At 44.6% G+C, this 16030-nt stretch overlaps 1 protein-coding gene across 1 annotated transcript in view; it reads right to left on the bottom strand.

The window, feature by feature from the left end:
- bcl11aa (BAF chromatin remodeling complex subunit BCL11A a) overlaps positions 1 to 13286 on the bottom strand; it is a 71041-nt gene extending 57755 nt beyond the window's left edge. The window contains exons 1-2 of the mRNA XM_042065901.1: positions 12832 to 13286; positions 8424 to 8762 (exon numbers count right to left, since the gene is read on the bottom strand). Coding sequence (XP_041921835.1) covers positions 8424 to 8762; positions 12832 to 12886 — 394 coding nt within the window. The 5' untranslated portion in view covers positions 12887 to 13286. The remainder of the gene's footprint in view (positions 1 to 8423; positions 8763 to 12831) is intronic.
- Positions 13287 to 16030: the final 2744 nt, after the last annotated feature.

Below are 16030 nucleotides of genomic sequence, written 5' to 3'. Positions count from 1 at the left end.
CCGCAAAAGCTCAGACAACTTCTCGGAGAGGTTAGGGGCTACTGTCTGATGCTGGACGGATGGCCTGCCTACCGTTCAGTCAGCTGACACACTGACTGGCAGACACACCTAGACCTCACCTTTGCAGACAAGCAGGTAAGCATACACTCATCTACAAAAACCAGAGAAACAAGTGTGTGTGTGTGTGTGTGTGTGTGTGTGTGTATGTGTGACAGCGAGAGAGAAAATGGTGGAACATGGCTATGAGTGTACATGAGAGTATATGGGTATGCCAAATCAAATAACATAACATGTTTTAACATGAATCTGAGCTTGAGTGTAATAGTGTGTGTGTGTGTGTGTGTGTAAGGGGGTGTTGTATGAGTATGAATGAGTGTGCCCAGCAGCTATCACCACTACACAGATCAGGGGCAGGCTGCGGCTATGATGGGAGTTCATGAGTAACAGGAATGCCCAGCGTGGAGCCGGGAGCCAGGGCCACACTAGCCCAGTCCTCCACAGCACAGCCCCCCCCCTCCCCTCTCCCATCCCCAGCCCCGTCCCTAGCCCTTCTCCCTGCCAACCATCCGCTGGCACGGGCCACTGGGGATGTCCTCCAGCCATGCTGCCAACTCCCAAACCCTTTCATGTTCACCCCCGAGCCCAAACGGCCCTCTTGTGCGCACAAATACACACACATATAAACACACAAACACACACACAGATACATGTGTACGCGTCAACACATTTGCCCAACACATGCTGACGTACACCCACTACAAGTAGCACATTCATACACTACTTATGCGGGTGCTATCCTTCATTCACGTTTATACACACATAAGGGGCAGGAGCTATTTCACATCCTCTGAGTCTATGTACTCACACAGCCTCTCACACGTGCTACACATACGCATGCACACACACACACACACACAAACACACACACTTAGTAATTCAGCACCGTTTTTTGCTTGTTTATGAAACGCCAGCCTGTAATCCACTGGGATTTATAAATACGCTTTGTAGTACATAAACATTTTTTATGGACACTTTTTTCCTCCCCTCAAACCTCCGATATAACTCGAGAGCCACAATGTGACAGGGCCTGGTAGGCCTATATGTACAGAGACACAGGCCCAGGAGAACAAGAAAGAGAGAGAGAGAGAGAGAGAGAAAGACAGAAAGAAAGAAAGAAAGAAATAGAGAGAGAGAGCAAGGAGGAATGTATTTTTACAGGGAACCTCACAAGTCACTATTATCAATCATCATCATCATCGCACACACAAACACACACAAACCCAAACACACACACACACACACACACTTCAGTGATATAATTTAACTAGATTAAGAGAGGGGATATTTTCCAGTGTATCTGTCCATTTAACAAATATACGCATATATGCCTTATAGATAAATACATATTTGCATCCATAATCAGATATATTCTTATTGGATATATATTTTTACGGGGGATCAGATTTTTTTTTTGTTTTTTTGTTATGCACACACATTGTGTGTTTATCATTTATCTTCAAAAAAAAGAAACGCAGACTAAACACATACACACCTTTATATACACACATACTCTCAATTGTGTACATCTGAGCACAATTACTCAGTGCCTTCTCCCAGGGTGAGAGTGTGTATATGTACTGTATGTCTGTGTAATGTATATATATATATGTGTGTGTGTGTGTGTGTGTGTGTGTGTGTTGGGGGGGGGGGGGGGGGGGCAGTGGGTCAACAGCTTCTGAATGAGCAAACGCTTCAGTATGGATCTCTCTCTCTCTGTCTCTCTCTCTCCTGTCACCAAAAAAGACGCCATTGTCTGGAGGTGGGAGGGGAGGGACTCCAAGCAGCAGTGGTTGACGGAGGGGGGCTTATGGCGGGTAGAGGGGGGGTGGGGGTGGGGGTGGGCGCGGGCTGGTTGGCGTAGGTGGCAGTGTGCCAGTCAGGGAACGGCTGTCTGCTAAATACCTTTGTTTCCCGTGAGCTGGATCTCGCCACGAGGCGCACAGCCGCAGGAAGAAGAAGAAGAAGAAGAAGGGAAAATAAAAACAGGTAGAGGGAATGTGCAGCCGCCTCAGCTTGCAGCGCGCACACAGGGTTATGAAAAGAGGGGAGAAAAAAAATCTCCCTACACCCCCCCCCCCTCCCCCCACCTCCCTGATACACACACACACACACACACACACACACACACACACACACACACACACAGAGAAAGAGAGAGAGAGAGAGATACACAAACACATCTCATAGGATAAAAAGTCCCATTATAATATGAATGCATTTTTTTTTTTCTAGGATCAATTATATAAAAGGCAGAATCCAGCAGTGGGAAATTTGTAATATAAATAAAAACATTTGGCAAAAATAGGTCATTGTTTCAGCTTTTCTCTGGCTAAAGGGACAGTGTAGGGGGTGTTCTGAAATTAACATCAAAATGTAGCACGTCAAGAGAAAGCATGCACTTCAGCTACCCAACACACACACACAGGCATACGCACACGTAAAACCAAGCCAGCTCATTACCTTACACTGCAAGAGAATCTAAGCCCATCTTCAAGAAAAAAAATATCACAAGGATAAAGAAAAAAACATGGGGAATGAAACGGATTCGCAGCCTTTGGAAAAATTAAAGATGAGGCGTTATTTACATGCATATTCATAAAGCACTCGCATCTGAGCACAGAACTGCCAAGGCTTCTGTGACATTAGTGAGACACATTGCTTTCTGGGGGGGGGGGGGGGAGGGGTTCTGATAATTCATGGTCCCTGATCATGGAACAAGAAAAAGCCTCCTGCAGCACACGCGCATGGAGAGTGGAAATCTAAAAAAAGGATTTGGTTGGACGTGTCGTGCCAGGACCACTGTGCTTAGCCATGTCTCCAAGTGCCACCGCAGCTAGTCACTACATCTGCGACAAGAACAGCAATCCTGAATTTATTCAACCGATGAAAACACTCTCTCTAGCTCACACACACACAGACACACAGATTTTGGATACACTCTCACATATACAGCAGAAGAGTAAAAACACACACACATAAGTACATACATGTACACACACACACACATACACACTCACATTGTTGACTGGTGGGGGGAATCTGGGAGCTGGCAACAGCTGCTGATGGAGGCTAGTTCCTGTGTCTGTCTGCCGAGGCCGTTTAGTTAGTTGCTGACCTCTCTCCTCATTCTTCTCTGTGTGTGTACTAGAGTATCTATGTGTGAGAACTGCAATACACTGACTGTACTATACTCTATATTCACAGTACCCATTACTTCACTATACCCCACCGCCCCCCACAGCACCCAGATAGGGGGGAGAGAGAGAGAGAGAGAGAGAGAGAGAGAGAGAGAGAGAGAGAGAGAGAGAGAGAGAGAGAGAGAAGGGGAAATCACATCCTGGGCCTCTAGGAGAAACTCTCCCTTGTCAGCTACAAAGAATTACACTTTGAAGATAATCACAGTCATGACAGACAGTTATGCTTGAAATAGTGGGTGATTTGAGTAAAAGGAAAAAAATGAACTAGATGATATTTTAAAAAATGGCTCAAATTGCTTGGGTCTTTGTTAAGGCAATCATCTGGGTCAAATTTTGGCACAGAAAATTGCATGCAGCTCATATGCCAGGCAATAGCACAGTGTAATTGATTCAATATTAATTGGGTGGCCTTGATTTACATTGACTGCTAGAGCTGTAGCTGTGCAACAACTGAAAAAGAGAGAGAGAGAGAGAGAGAGAGAGAGAGAGAATAGAGATACAGAAGACATGCATGTTCGAAAGAGGGAGGAAAAAGCATTTGAAAAAAAAAAAAAACAATTATATGTATTGAGTCCCATTGTGCATATCAGCACTGTGAGTCTGAATTAATCAGCTGACCCATTGCAGACCGGTCATAATATCAAACGGGGACATCAGTGTGGCAGTAGACAGTCCCAGAATAAAAAAAAAAACCTGCTTGTTAAAAAGTTCACCGGCGTTCCAAACGGTTTCATGTTCGAAGCCAACGCAAATTCAATCTGTCACGTTGACATATTTTTGGACGTCGCGCTCGAAAAAAAAAAAAAGGCAGAAAAAAACAGACACACTCACTGGAGATCGCCGGATGTTACTTTGCATATTTTTTACATTTCATCAAGCAAAGCCAGACAGAAGGAACGGAACAAAGGCAATGCCATTACCATCAATGTAATGCGTTGAGCATTCACACTGCGCTTGATGCTCTTGGCACACACTCATGTGCATGTGATAAAAGGCCCATCACAGTTTAAGATTAACAACCTGCCTTTATTTTCCCTCCCTCTGTCAGTGAATCTCGGGATTGGGCGCATAATCTCATTTAGGGATTAATAGAATAAGTGTTGCCGTTGGAGAAACAGGGCTCATGGCTACCCATATTAAAATGGCACGGCCGACAGCAGCGTACTGGGGAAGGGTGCAAAAAAAAAAGAGGGGTTGAGGAAAGCACAGAGAAGGGGGCAGAAAGAGAGAGTAAAGGGGAGGGAAGGGTAGAGGGCAGGAGGGTAGGAGGGTAGGGGAGGAGAGGGGGGGGGTGGAGGGGGGAGAGCTGCAGAGTCGATTACCCCCGTGCTGACGGGCTGGGCCCCCTCGCCAGGATGCATGGCCTATTTGGGGCAGCATGCATGGAGCACACACACACACACATACACACACACACACATACAGTGCTTTCCACATACACGCACACGCACACAAACACACACACGCGCGCGCACACGCACACGCACACGCACACACACACACACACACACACACACACACACACACACACACATACACACACACACACACACACACACACACACATACAGTGCTTTCCACATACACGCACACGCACACGCACACGCACACACACACGCACACGCACACACACACACACACACACACACACACACACACACACACACACATACAGTGCTTTCCACATACACGCACACGCACACGCACACCACACACACACACACACACACACACACACACACACGCACACACACACACACACACACACACACACACACACACACACACACACACACAGTCCATTCCACCATGACAGGTACTGCTTTTCGTCTTCTCAAACAGACCGGTGCTATATGTAAATAGGGATGTTGCATCACGCAGACAAAGCTCCGTATTTGGCCATTTGAGGCAGCCAGCGTCGGGATCCTCCGTGAGGTCCTCACTGTCCCCTCTCTCTCCTCAAATCTCCCCCAACCACATGTTACCACAGCACTCTCCCAGCCTAGGTTACGCCACAGGAATCGATCACTAACATAACATGCCTGCAATTACTACCACCAGCATAGGATATAAATGTAAATATCAATTTAGGTCACCATATAATTCAGAAGGCTTGTTGACGGGTGCTCAGTTATGACACTGCACACTACAAAGTGACTAACATCATCTATATTAAGGCCACAGCTCCACTGAAATATGTCTGCTCAGAAGAAAGACATTGCTCAAATCCTAAACTGCTTCATAAACTGAGCCACATACAACAGCCATAACTGTCCTTGAAGATGTTATGTCTAAAGCTACCTCTAGTATGACTAATTGATGTCACTGTTCCCCGTTTGACCCACTAGCATTGCCAAGATTAAATAACATGCTAAGGAGCCATTGAAGTCTTTCCCTCAAAAATGTTTTTTTTTTTATAACAACCACACATAATACCAGTGACCCAACACCATCGTCTGAACCCTTTTTATATTATGATGTAAATGAGCCTAATAACCCAGTTTAGCTGCTGACAGGAACACGACGCTAGCGAGCGCGATAGCTGGCACGCTTAAATGGATTGGATAATTTGTGCTGAAACTGCATCAACATCTTTTAAAACAAAGGGGTTAACCAGACATGCATGACCCTGGTTAGCACTCATATCCATTAAAACCACAATGAATCTCGGGGAGACATTGGCTTGACTGTCCTTTAGCCCACCACATGCCCTGCCTCTGGAAATCCACCCTGGAGAAGGGTATTTTTCTTTCTTTCTTTTTTTCTTTCTTTCTTTCTTTCTATCTGTCTCTTTCTTTCTTTCTGCTCTTCTCTCCTTTCGTCCACCCCCTCCTAAGCCCACTTTGCCCATCACGCAGCTAGGATGTCTTTGGGAACTACTTCATCCTTGAACCCCACCAGCCCATAATTACTCCTGAAAGAAGGTCAAGTACAAATGATTGTTGATGGGGCTGACCCAACCCAGGCACTTCCTGGAAAACCGATCCCTCTGAACCAAACCAGAAAAAGAGAGAAAGAGAGAGAGAGAGAGAGAGAGAGAGACAGAAACAGAGAGGAGGAGGGAGGGGAAAAAAGGTCTTAATGCGAGGGGAGGGCTGCAGACAAAACAGGCCGGAGGAGACACGCTGGCATTTTTCTGCTCGCAACAAACACCTCTTTAAATCAGCAGCAGCAGCAGCAGGCCGGCTGTGTACAGTAGGCAGGAACACACATACACACACACGGGGGGGGGGGGAGATTTCCAGTGTTATACAATGAGCTCTTGGGGGTGGGAGGGGGTGTGGGGTGGACATTGAGTTCTGTAAACAGCCTGGCAAAAAGGAGCAGACGACCTTATGATTACCTTAGGACACAATTTAACCCTGCGGATTCCAAGAATTTTTTTTAAAGTTGTTTACAAGCACAGTGATAAACTGTCCTGTTTGGCTCTTTGTCTCCGTGGCAGTATTTCATGTTTTCCCATGCCTTATTTAGTGCTGGAAGTCAACCACTAGAAGTTCACCCTAATTAAAATACACGCAGAAAAACTATAACAAATAATTAGTGGTGCTAAGATTCCTTAAAATAAATTACTCTTCCTCAACAAACCAAAAATAACTGAGTGTCCCTCTACTTCCTTTTTCACATTTTTTTTTTCTATATTTTGGTAAGAAAGTGAAAATCTACAGGCATACATTTATTCGGATAAGATGTGGCCATGTAAAAACCACAACGAAATCAAGATACATCTGTGGAAACCACATGAGAGAGTCCAAGCAGCACAGAGAGGCATTTCCCATGAGCTTGTGGACACACACGAGGGAGATTGAGGTGGGGAGGGGAGTGTGTGTGTGGGTGTGTGTGTGCGTGCGTGTGTGTGAGTGTTGTTTGTGTGTGAGTGTTGTTTGTGTGTTTATGTGTGTGTGTGTGCATGCGTGTGTGTGAGTGTTGTTTGTGTGTGAGTGTGTGTGTGTGTGTGTGTGTGTGTGTGTGTGTGTGTGTGTGTGTGTGTGTGAGAGAGTGTGTGAGGGGGGTACGATGGCACCCTCCAAAGCACCCCCCCCCCACACATCCACGTACACCCAACCTGCCCCCCTCCCCTCTTAGTGTCCCTCTTTGTGGGGATAAGCCCATTTGTGTGCCCTTCAGGGCACACCCTCGGTGCTCCACTTTGTCCAGTCACAAAATGGCAACTTCAAGCCAAGGTCGGCCATGTCACTTTGCCATTGGGCTATATTTGATTACCGCATGTGTGTGTGTGTGTGTGTGTGTGTGTGTGTGGTAGAAGTGAATTTAAAAAAAAAAAAAGAATGCCACCCCGTGGGGCTCAGTGGACCCCAGGGCATCTGCTAAGCCAAGTTTAACCATTTCAAAACTCCTCTGAACTAAAGGAGATGCCGTCTGAGCAGCAGCAGAGAGGGGAGAAGGAGAGGGGCAGGGTGGGCTTTTTGCGACAAAGAGGAGTGCGAAGCCCACAGTGGAGCCGACAGTCGACAGTGCGGGGCTGTGATCTACGGCATAAGCCTGACTTTAATTACCACAATCCCACTCAGTCGAAGAGCAAAGTGAAAACCCATGGCGATTCGGAGCGCTGATGAGCAAATGATAATAAATCAAAACAAAGAATGTTTTTCATCTCTGCTTTGGAAAAACAAAAGCTGCAGCCTCAACTTGACACTGGCTCTGAGGTCGGCTTTCACAGTGTGGCAAGCTTCAATAACCCACCACACTATTTGCTTCATATCCCTATTTACTCTGTGCGCGCACACACACACACACACGCACACACACATATCTTGGCTACACATAGGCTTATGCACAATCCCAGTCATTCTCCATATTAAGGTTATTGATATCCGTCTCCAGAGCTGCAGTTGGGATCCACCCAATTTCTCTAAGGGCCACCAAACCCCACAGTGGGGGGGGAACATGTGTGCGATGCGTGTCTTATGCATCTACTCAGTATGCACACACACACACACACACACACACACACACACACACACACACACACACACACACACACACACACACTTGCAGTGTGAGTGTACGGATGTGAATGACAAGCATCCCTCTCCAGACTTCACAATTGTTTATATCCATGTGCAATAAACCTGACCCCCCATCACCTCTACATTTTGGTCAACCTTTTTTTTCCCCCCTTGTTTTCTAAAAAGAGTGGTTTACCTGTAATGTTTTCCTGTTTGGGGCAAATTCCTCGGGAGGACGTGGATAAGCAGTCATCATCCTCGGGCGTGACCTGGATGCCCACCTCCACAGGGTTGGAGGCCCTTCTCAGTTCACCATGTGGCGGCGACGGAGCCTTATCCACTGCCTTGTCCATGCACAAGGTGCCATTGCATTGCTTCCTCTTGTGCTCGATAAAAATTAGGATATCCCCGAGAGGGAAGTTCATCTGGCACTGGCCACAGGTGAGCAGGTCCTGGTCTCCTTCCGGAGCGAGCTGTACCAGCCCACGGTGTTCCTGCCGCTCATCCGAGAGCACGGCGGCGGACAGCGGCTCGGCTGCAGGCAGGCAGGGATGGCACGCAAGATGCAGGGAGTGAGGAGGAGAGGAAGGAGAGCGAGAGACCAGGGAAAGAGGAGAGAGAGAGAGGGAGAGAGAGAGAGACAGAAAATTAGACACTGAATGTTTGAGCGGATATCAGCAAGATGACTAGATGAGGCATAATGTTGAGAGATGTGGGGAGGAAGAATCATCTGGCATCATATGGCATGCTTCGTGCATATCATTGTCACAGCAATTCCTGGCTGCCACTTAGGGAGGCATTGTAGATAGGAGAGAGGTCTAGTGAATCAAGACGCACTGTGATTTCTTAGGGTTTTCCTCCTTTGCTTCAATTTTTACAAAATATACAGCCCATTTATTAAAGTCATGAGAAAAAAATGATATCAGGTAAACAACATGTATTACAACAGAGACTGAACAGACACGTTGTGCTCTGCACACATACTCATAGCTGAGAATATTGTGTTTACACATAACACCACTTATTGCATGGCAAACAACATAGGAAGATACTTAATGAATAGATTGTTCTACCCTGTTTGACAAGAGCAATATGTAGACTTGAGATGCATCTTTAAAATGTGCATTTCAAACAGAGTAACTTCAGATTTCATCTGTAGGTTGGTCTCACTCTCTTATGATGGAGACGTTTAAATGTGTCCAACACATGTGCAGAGCGCAAAGCCAGCGCGTTCAGCTACCAAAATAGTACACCGCCGGACTTCATCCATGCGCATGACTTTTTCTTAAATAATTTCTTTGATAACCACTTTCACATTCGCAAATCGGGATGTAGAGTCGCCGTAGTAAATGCTTCGCTCAGAATCCAGGATTAAGCTTTTTTTAGACTCGTTGTGAGATTGTCTATTGTCACTCTCAGACAACCAGGGAAGCCCATTCATGAAAGGCTGGAGCTCACTAAGACGGATGGGGAGACGCTACTTAAGCACTTTGCGCAGTATCCATCGCATTGAAAATCGTTGCTGTTATAGGTGAAAGTACTCTGTCAGTTTCCTAATGGTTAAGCATCATGACCTTCTTTACTATGCTGCCAATTTCATATTTTAATGAACCTAAAACCACTGAGAATCAAAAAATAGATTTTAATTTTAGTTGGTGATGATTGGTACAGATTTTTGATAAAAAATGTTGGGATCTTGTGAACTGAGGTTAAATTTACTTCAGCCCAACCCAGACCAGATATCGAGGGGCGTATGTGGAGTAGCTCCCAGACGTGCTCAGGAAAATATCTGAAAGCGCAATCCTACACGACATCAGCGCTCCAACTAGGACATAGAGATAACGTGATAAATTCCGACTACTGGTAGGCTACTACCCTTAATTTGATGTTAGGTCACAAAGACAACGGTGGAGGTTATATCGCAGTCTTTTTTAACATCTAGGCTTGCCGGTCTGCCATAACAGTAGATACAAAATCCAAAGCAGTGTGACCACATACATTTTGTTTGGTCGCTTCTTTGACATTGGACTGTTTTATGTTATTTCTTATGATCAGCCATCATTTACTGTGCATTACGTAACTTGTATACCCTTTCAGTACTAAGGAATTAAAAAAAAAACTAGACATGACTTTTCATGGGAACGTGGTATTTATCTTATTAGGCTAATGCTTGACGTGGTATTCTTTCAAATGGGTTCTAAATCTGCTTTTTAATTTCACTTCACCACAAGAAACATCGTTTAGATAAAGTAGGTGTAGGCCTAGTTTAACTTTTGTAAATGGCAGCTTAGGCTACATATTTCAATAGTACTGTTAGAAGTCAATCTACTATGGCCATCACATTATGTTTCCTTAATTCACTCGGTCTATTAATCATTCTTCTAGGCTAGGCCTCAGAAACACTTTTTACTAAAAAGAGGAAATTAGTGAAAACAGTATTAACTTCAATCGTTTGTAATTCAATAAATGTCCCCTTACCTATCAAATTTTCCACTCAATACTCTACACAATTATTCTAATGTGATAAATAGCCTCATCAACAACAATTCAGAGGAGTCAATAATTTCTCAAACTTATGCTATTGATCACTGGACGTATTAGGATCAAGACTGAAACATTTAAAAATATTTCACATGTCGAATTAATTAATAAGATACTACTTGTCAATCTTAGTAACCCAACAAAAAAAACATTAATTTGTAACCAATAATTCAAAACCATTCAAACACACATACCATGTAAGTATTAGCAGTGAAATAAACACTACAATACACTGTGTGGTTACTATTCTATGGTCACTGTAAATAGACGACATTATAACAGAAATACTAACCATAATTTAACAGACTCCATCATGTAGCCTATCTCTGTAGGCCTACTGAGATGCCTATTATGTCGTTAATTTCAAAAACATTTTTCATAAAAGTGTTGGTTTCATTTTCCGTCCACGAGACTGCAATGCCTTGGTGCGTTTCAGTGAGGTTGCCTCCTATAGCTAAGCACTCCTCATTTGGTTGAGTTTTCAATGTCTTCACACATTTTATTGGTAAGCTGTTCGTATTTATCATAGTGTTCCTAAATATTCACCTAAAAACTAAGAATTGCGACGGTGCGTAAATGGGAGTGGGGCAGCCTTAACCCCATAGTATATGTTTCCTTCTATTCTAAACACATCGTCAAATATGTAGATTGAGGTGGCGGTGAAATTGATCAGGTTCAAGTTCACATCCAGTTTATGATCGTTGTCTGCCCCCTAGCGGCGGACCTTCGACACGGACCACAGACTTAATGGAACCTGAAGAGACGGTCTTTTCAGTGAGATCCAGCAGACATGGTGCGGAAACCTAATAATGCCATATGATACGCTACAATGTTATAACAACATTGTATCAATTGTGTCAACCCCGTTTATCGCTTTAGATGCCCCGCTATAAGAAAGATAGGTGGTCTGGCGCACAGAAAGTAAACAGCGACAAACCTGCGTTTTATAGGTTATCCAACAGCTATGTAGCTACTTCACAGTTCCAACCATCGTTAGTTTTTCGTTTCAGTAAAACAGTACCTCGACGAACGAAGGCAAATGTAAAGGTTACGACTAAAACATTGCGCTCATTGCATAACTCTTATCATTGTCTCATAAAATGAACAATCTTGACATAATGAAATGGTTCGTTTATGTGTGAAAGTGCTTGCTCTTTCTACTCGAGCCTTTCAAAATTTCGACCGAATTTCATCTTATCTTACCGTTCAAGTGTCCCTTTACGAATTAACTGAACAAAATGTAAAATAAATCCGTGAATTTGGTAAATCAGGAAGAAAGAATACAGAGGCAAAAATAGTGTCCCTGTTGCTCTTTATAAGAAGCTTCCCCCAAGAACTCTCGTCGCCACGAAGAATATGCCCTCTGCCTCAAAATGGGTAAACTTAAAAGTTTAAACGTAAACATACTTATCCTTTTGGTGTATGTCTCAGATAGGCTACGTTGTGTGCAAGTATGCGATTTTCTACCGATTTCTTACACTGCTGGCAGTGCAACACACACGCGGCGCTTGTAAACAGTCAGACGCGAGATTTTTCCCAATCAAAATCCACTTCCACTTTTTTGAAAATCTTCCAAAAATAGTAGTCTATGAGAGAGGGGAAATCCTACCCAGGATCGCACCCAGAACGCGTTACGCTATATTCCGTGAGATATTTTTAAAAACCGATCTTAAGCATGCATACCTACCCTTCGCCGCGCACCTTAACGTATGCTCTTAAATGGCCAAAGCAACGGGGGCACAAGAGCCACGGCATAAGCATGTAACGAAATTCTAACCTAAAACTTCTGCTGTACCCTGCACATTGCATGACGGATGAAGGCAAAACTTTTCTCTGAGACTGTTAGAGTAGTAAAGCACGTAAAGGTATTTCATAGACGAAAAAGAAATTCTCGCCACGCTCTTCAGTGAAGTCCACTTGACCACGATTCCGCTGTCCAGTGTCCAGTGTACCTCATGATTTGCGCTCTCCGTAAATGCTTTTTTCTCCTTTGCCCAATACTATGTACTGGTCAAGAGAAAGTGAGTGAAAACAGTAGACATTGCAAATATTGTTCTACTTACGCGAAAAATCCCGTTTGCTTAAGTGCTGGGGTTTGCCTTGCTTGCGGCGAGACATGGTGGTTGGTGGTGGCTTTCAGCTCGGTTCACATCGGGAGAGCCGGGTTAGAAGGGAGACTCCAGAGAAAATATCTTCATCAATGCCTTTGACATCCAAAATAAATTAGAAATAATACAAAGATGGCGCAGGGAAGATGGATTGTGGGATAGCCGTCATGGCTTTTTTGAAAAGAGAGAGAGAGAGATGAAAAAATGGCAAAAGCCCCCCTGAGCTGCAAGTTCAAGTGCGGACGTGACGTCCCTGCGAACTTGAACGTCAGGAGATGGATGGACACAGACATACAAAACATGGGCAGGGCAAAGCCGGGGAGTGGGAGGAGGGAGTGGAAATAACAAAACCAATGGACACTCATTAGGGGCTGGACATGAAAAATAGACCCGAAGAAGCCAATGGACAGAAAGATCAGGGGGCCGGACAAGAGGCAAGAGAGAGAGGGGGAAGAGAGAGATGTCTAATGAAAGCAATGTGGAGTGTGTGTGTGTGTGTGTGTGTGTGTGGCGCGCGAGGAGCGGTGGGGGGTGAGGGGGGCGCGGCGGGTGGACGTAGGAAAACAGACCACGAAAAGCCAATGGACAGGAGATTCAAGGGGGCTGGACATACGATACTCAAGGGGAGGGGAAGAGAAGCGTTTAATATAAGCTGTCGCAGTGGACATTGATCAGGGCTCCGGAGCAGGAACACAGTGTTAAGCGGAGAAAGCACACTCCCTGGTTCTAACAGTCAGTTGTGTTTTTGCGACCGAGCCAAAGGCTAGGTGAGGGTGAAGCAGCTCTAAAATGAAACTAAGGGCGAGAAACGATCGGGTTGCATGAACAGGACAGACAGGTTCCGCGTGGGGGCACCGGTGTTTTATGCGGGAGGGGGGGGGGCGCTCACTTGTGTGGAGAGCGTAACCTATGGTATAACCTATGGCTCAGCCCAGTAAACCAGAAACCTATGGAGAAAGTTTGAAATAGGGAAAAGTAAAGTAAACGTGGATAACACTTGCGTACGTTTAACTGAAGTTTGCGTGGAATGTAGGTGGGACTTGAATACTATAGACGTGGAGTGGTGTTAAAGACAAAAACACACTGACGAATAGACCATGGGAACAGCCCACAAAAAAGGGGTCGATGTAACAAGTTTCAGATGTGTTCAGGTTTGTCATGGCAGATGGGGGAGGGGGCGTCAATACATCGCCAAATGGATTTAGAGATTATAAATATATAAGATGGTCAAAACACTGCGTGAGCAATCCAAATAATGACACCTAGAGACATCATGCTTAGAACAAATGTGATGACAACGCGGTTCTATGCTCTGGGAGGGATGAGGAGAGGAACACCCCTGCGAAGTCGTAGAAGTACGACTAGCGACTGAACGGAACGAATCTCAGGAGCGAACTGCCGTGCAGTGCGCGAGCTGTTAGGAGCGGACGGGAGACAGTCTGCAGGGGAAAGAAAGGAAATCGATAGGAGATTTTAAGAAAGAGCACGCTTCGGGAGTGGAAATCGAGCCTCTACAAAATGTGTTTGTGATCAGAGTGAGTGCATACATTTTACAGGGTACATATTTCGCGCCTCCTTTTATGGACAAAGTTCGCTCTTGGTGTAAATGCATTGTAGAATTTCTACCGCTCTCTGCCTCTCGCTCTCTATCTCGCATTTTCTCTCTTGCCGGTGACGGTATGTCAAGGTTCAGGGGCTACATCGATGGTAGGCGTTATTCGTCCGAGATGCGGTGACGCTGTTCCTGACCCCTTTTCTCAGGGCATAATGAAACTCTTATCTTAACCTACCGGTCCTTAAAGGAACAACTTGGCCGCATTTTGCTTAGAGATATATTAGGATGGTAACAATAGCCTATTTTTAAGTCAGCGTGTCCCACGATAGGGTATTTGAATATTGTTTTGGCTTTGGTAAGAATAGTGTTGTAGTCCATTTTTGCATAATTTATTTGTCACTTTCTTTGCATGATGGTAAAACATTGTGTAACGCGATAGAGGCAATCAGACTTTTGCGCTACTTCAGACAGATGCTTCATTTTAAAATAGAACTAGTATATAATGATCCGTTCACTCACTCACTGTGGTCTTGATCGTCAGGTGTTATGTTGACACAAGGTTTTCTGTTTCACTCTTCCTCCAAGTGTGGCAGTATAGGTAGTATAGGTTGAGGCACGGAGAGCATCAAAGACTCGCCGTTAGCTTATGTTGAACCGGCTACGTCAAAGACAGACCGATGTGAAATGTTACATCTTGTTGCGTCCTTGAAGTCGCGAGCGCATTTGATCACTGATCGGGCCCATTATAAGCTACAATGAGTAGCAATGGCTTGAGACGTGAAAAGAAAGCTCATGATAACAGTCCTCCAGTTTTCCAAATAGAAGTTAGACACGTTTAAGTTAAGGGGACGACAGAAAAGCTGTCCGATTTCTTAAGTATGTTACTATTTAGCTTATGTTAATACGTGTTCTCAAAGCACTGGCCAGGTACAATTAGGCAATTCTAAAATAAACATAAGCCTTAAGGATATGTAGCATAGCCTACTCTTAGCAGGCTCTAAACACAGTGTTAGTTGTATATGTTGCAGAATAAAGAGAGATACGAATCCATCTTTTCTTACCGAATGAATAGATTGTACTTTGATGATATATTTGCATCTCCATTGCATGCGTTTGGCTTGTAGAGAAGCATGTACTTTCTGAACACATTACACTAAACGCGTAAAAGCGGGAAATCGATGAGAGTATGGGTATTCTTGATTCATTTTGTATTCAAATAAAGTTAATTGAATTATGCAAAGTTCTAACAGAACTGTTCTAATAGAGCAGTGCCAAGAAATGGAGACAGTGGAGTATCCTCTCGTCTGCCTTTAAAATCAGCAGAGACCTGCAGACAGTGGATAGCCTGTAATTGAGAACTGGGTAGGCTATATCTTTACTCTCCCTTATAATTCTTCTATTCAGTCGAATCGAGAAGAAGGCATCGCTGTCGGCTACTCTGAGAAGTAGAACTGGTTATCATTATGTTGGGGGTTAGTGCTTCGTGTTTGAGGTGAATTTCAGTGGGCCCTGAAATACAGCGCTCTCCATTCAGTAGCCTATAAGATCAGCAACCTTGACCTTTCTCTACACCCTACTCCATCTGCTAGTGCAAATACT

This window comes from Alosa sapidissima, chromosome 16 (genome assembly GCF_018492685.1).
Source record: "Alosa sapidissima isolate fAloSap1 chromosome 16, fAloSap1.pri, whole genome shotgun sequence".
Taxonomy (NCBI): Eukaryota; Metazoa; Chordata; class Actinopteri; order Clupeiformes; family Clupeidae; genus Alosa; species Alosa sapidissima.
The sequence above is the reverse complement of the archived record's forward strand: the minus strand, read 5'-3'. Positions and strand labels throughout refer to the sequence as shown.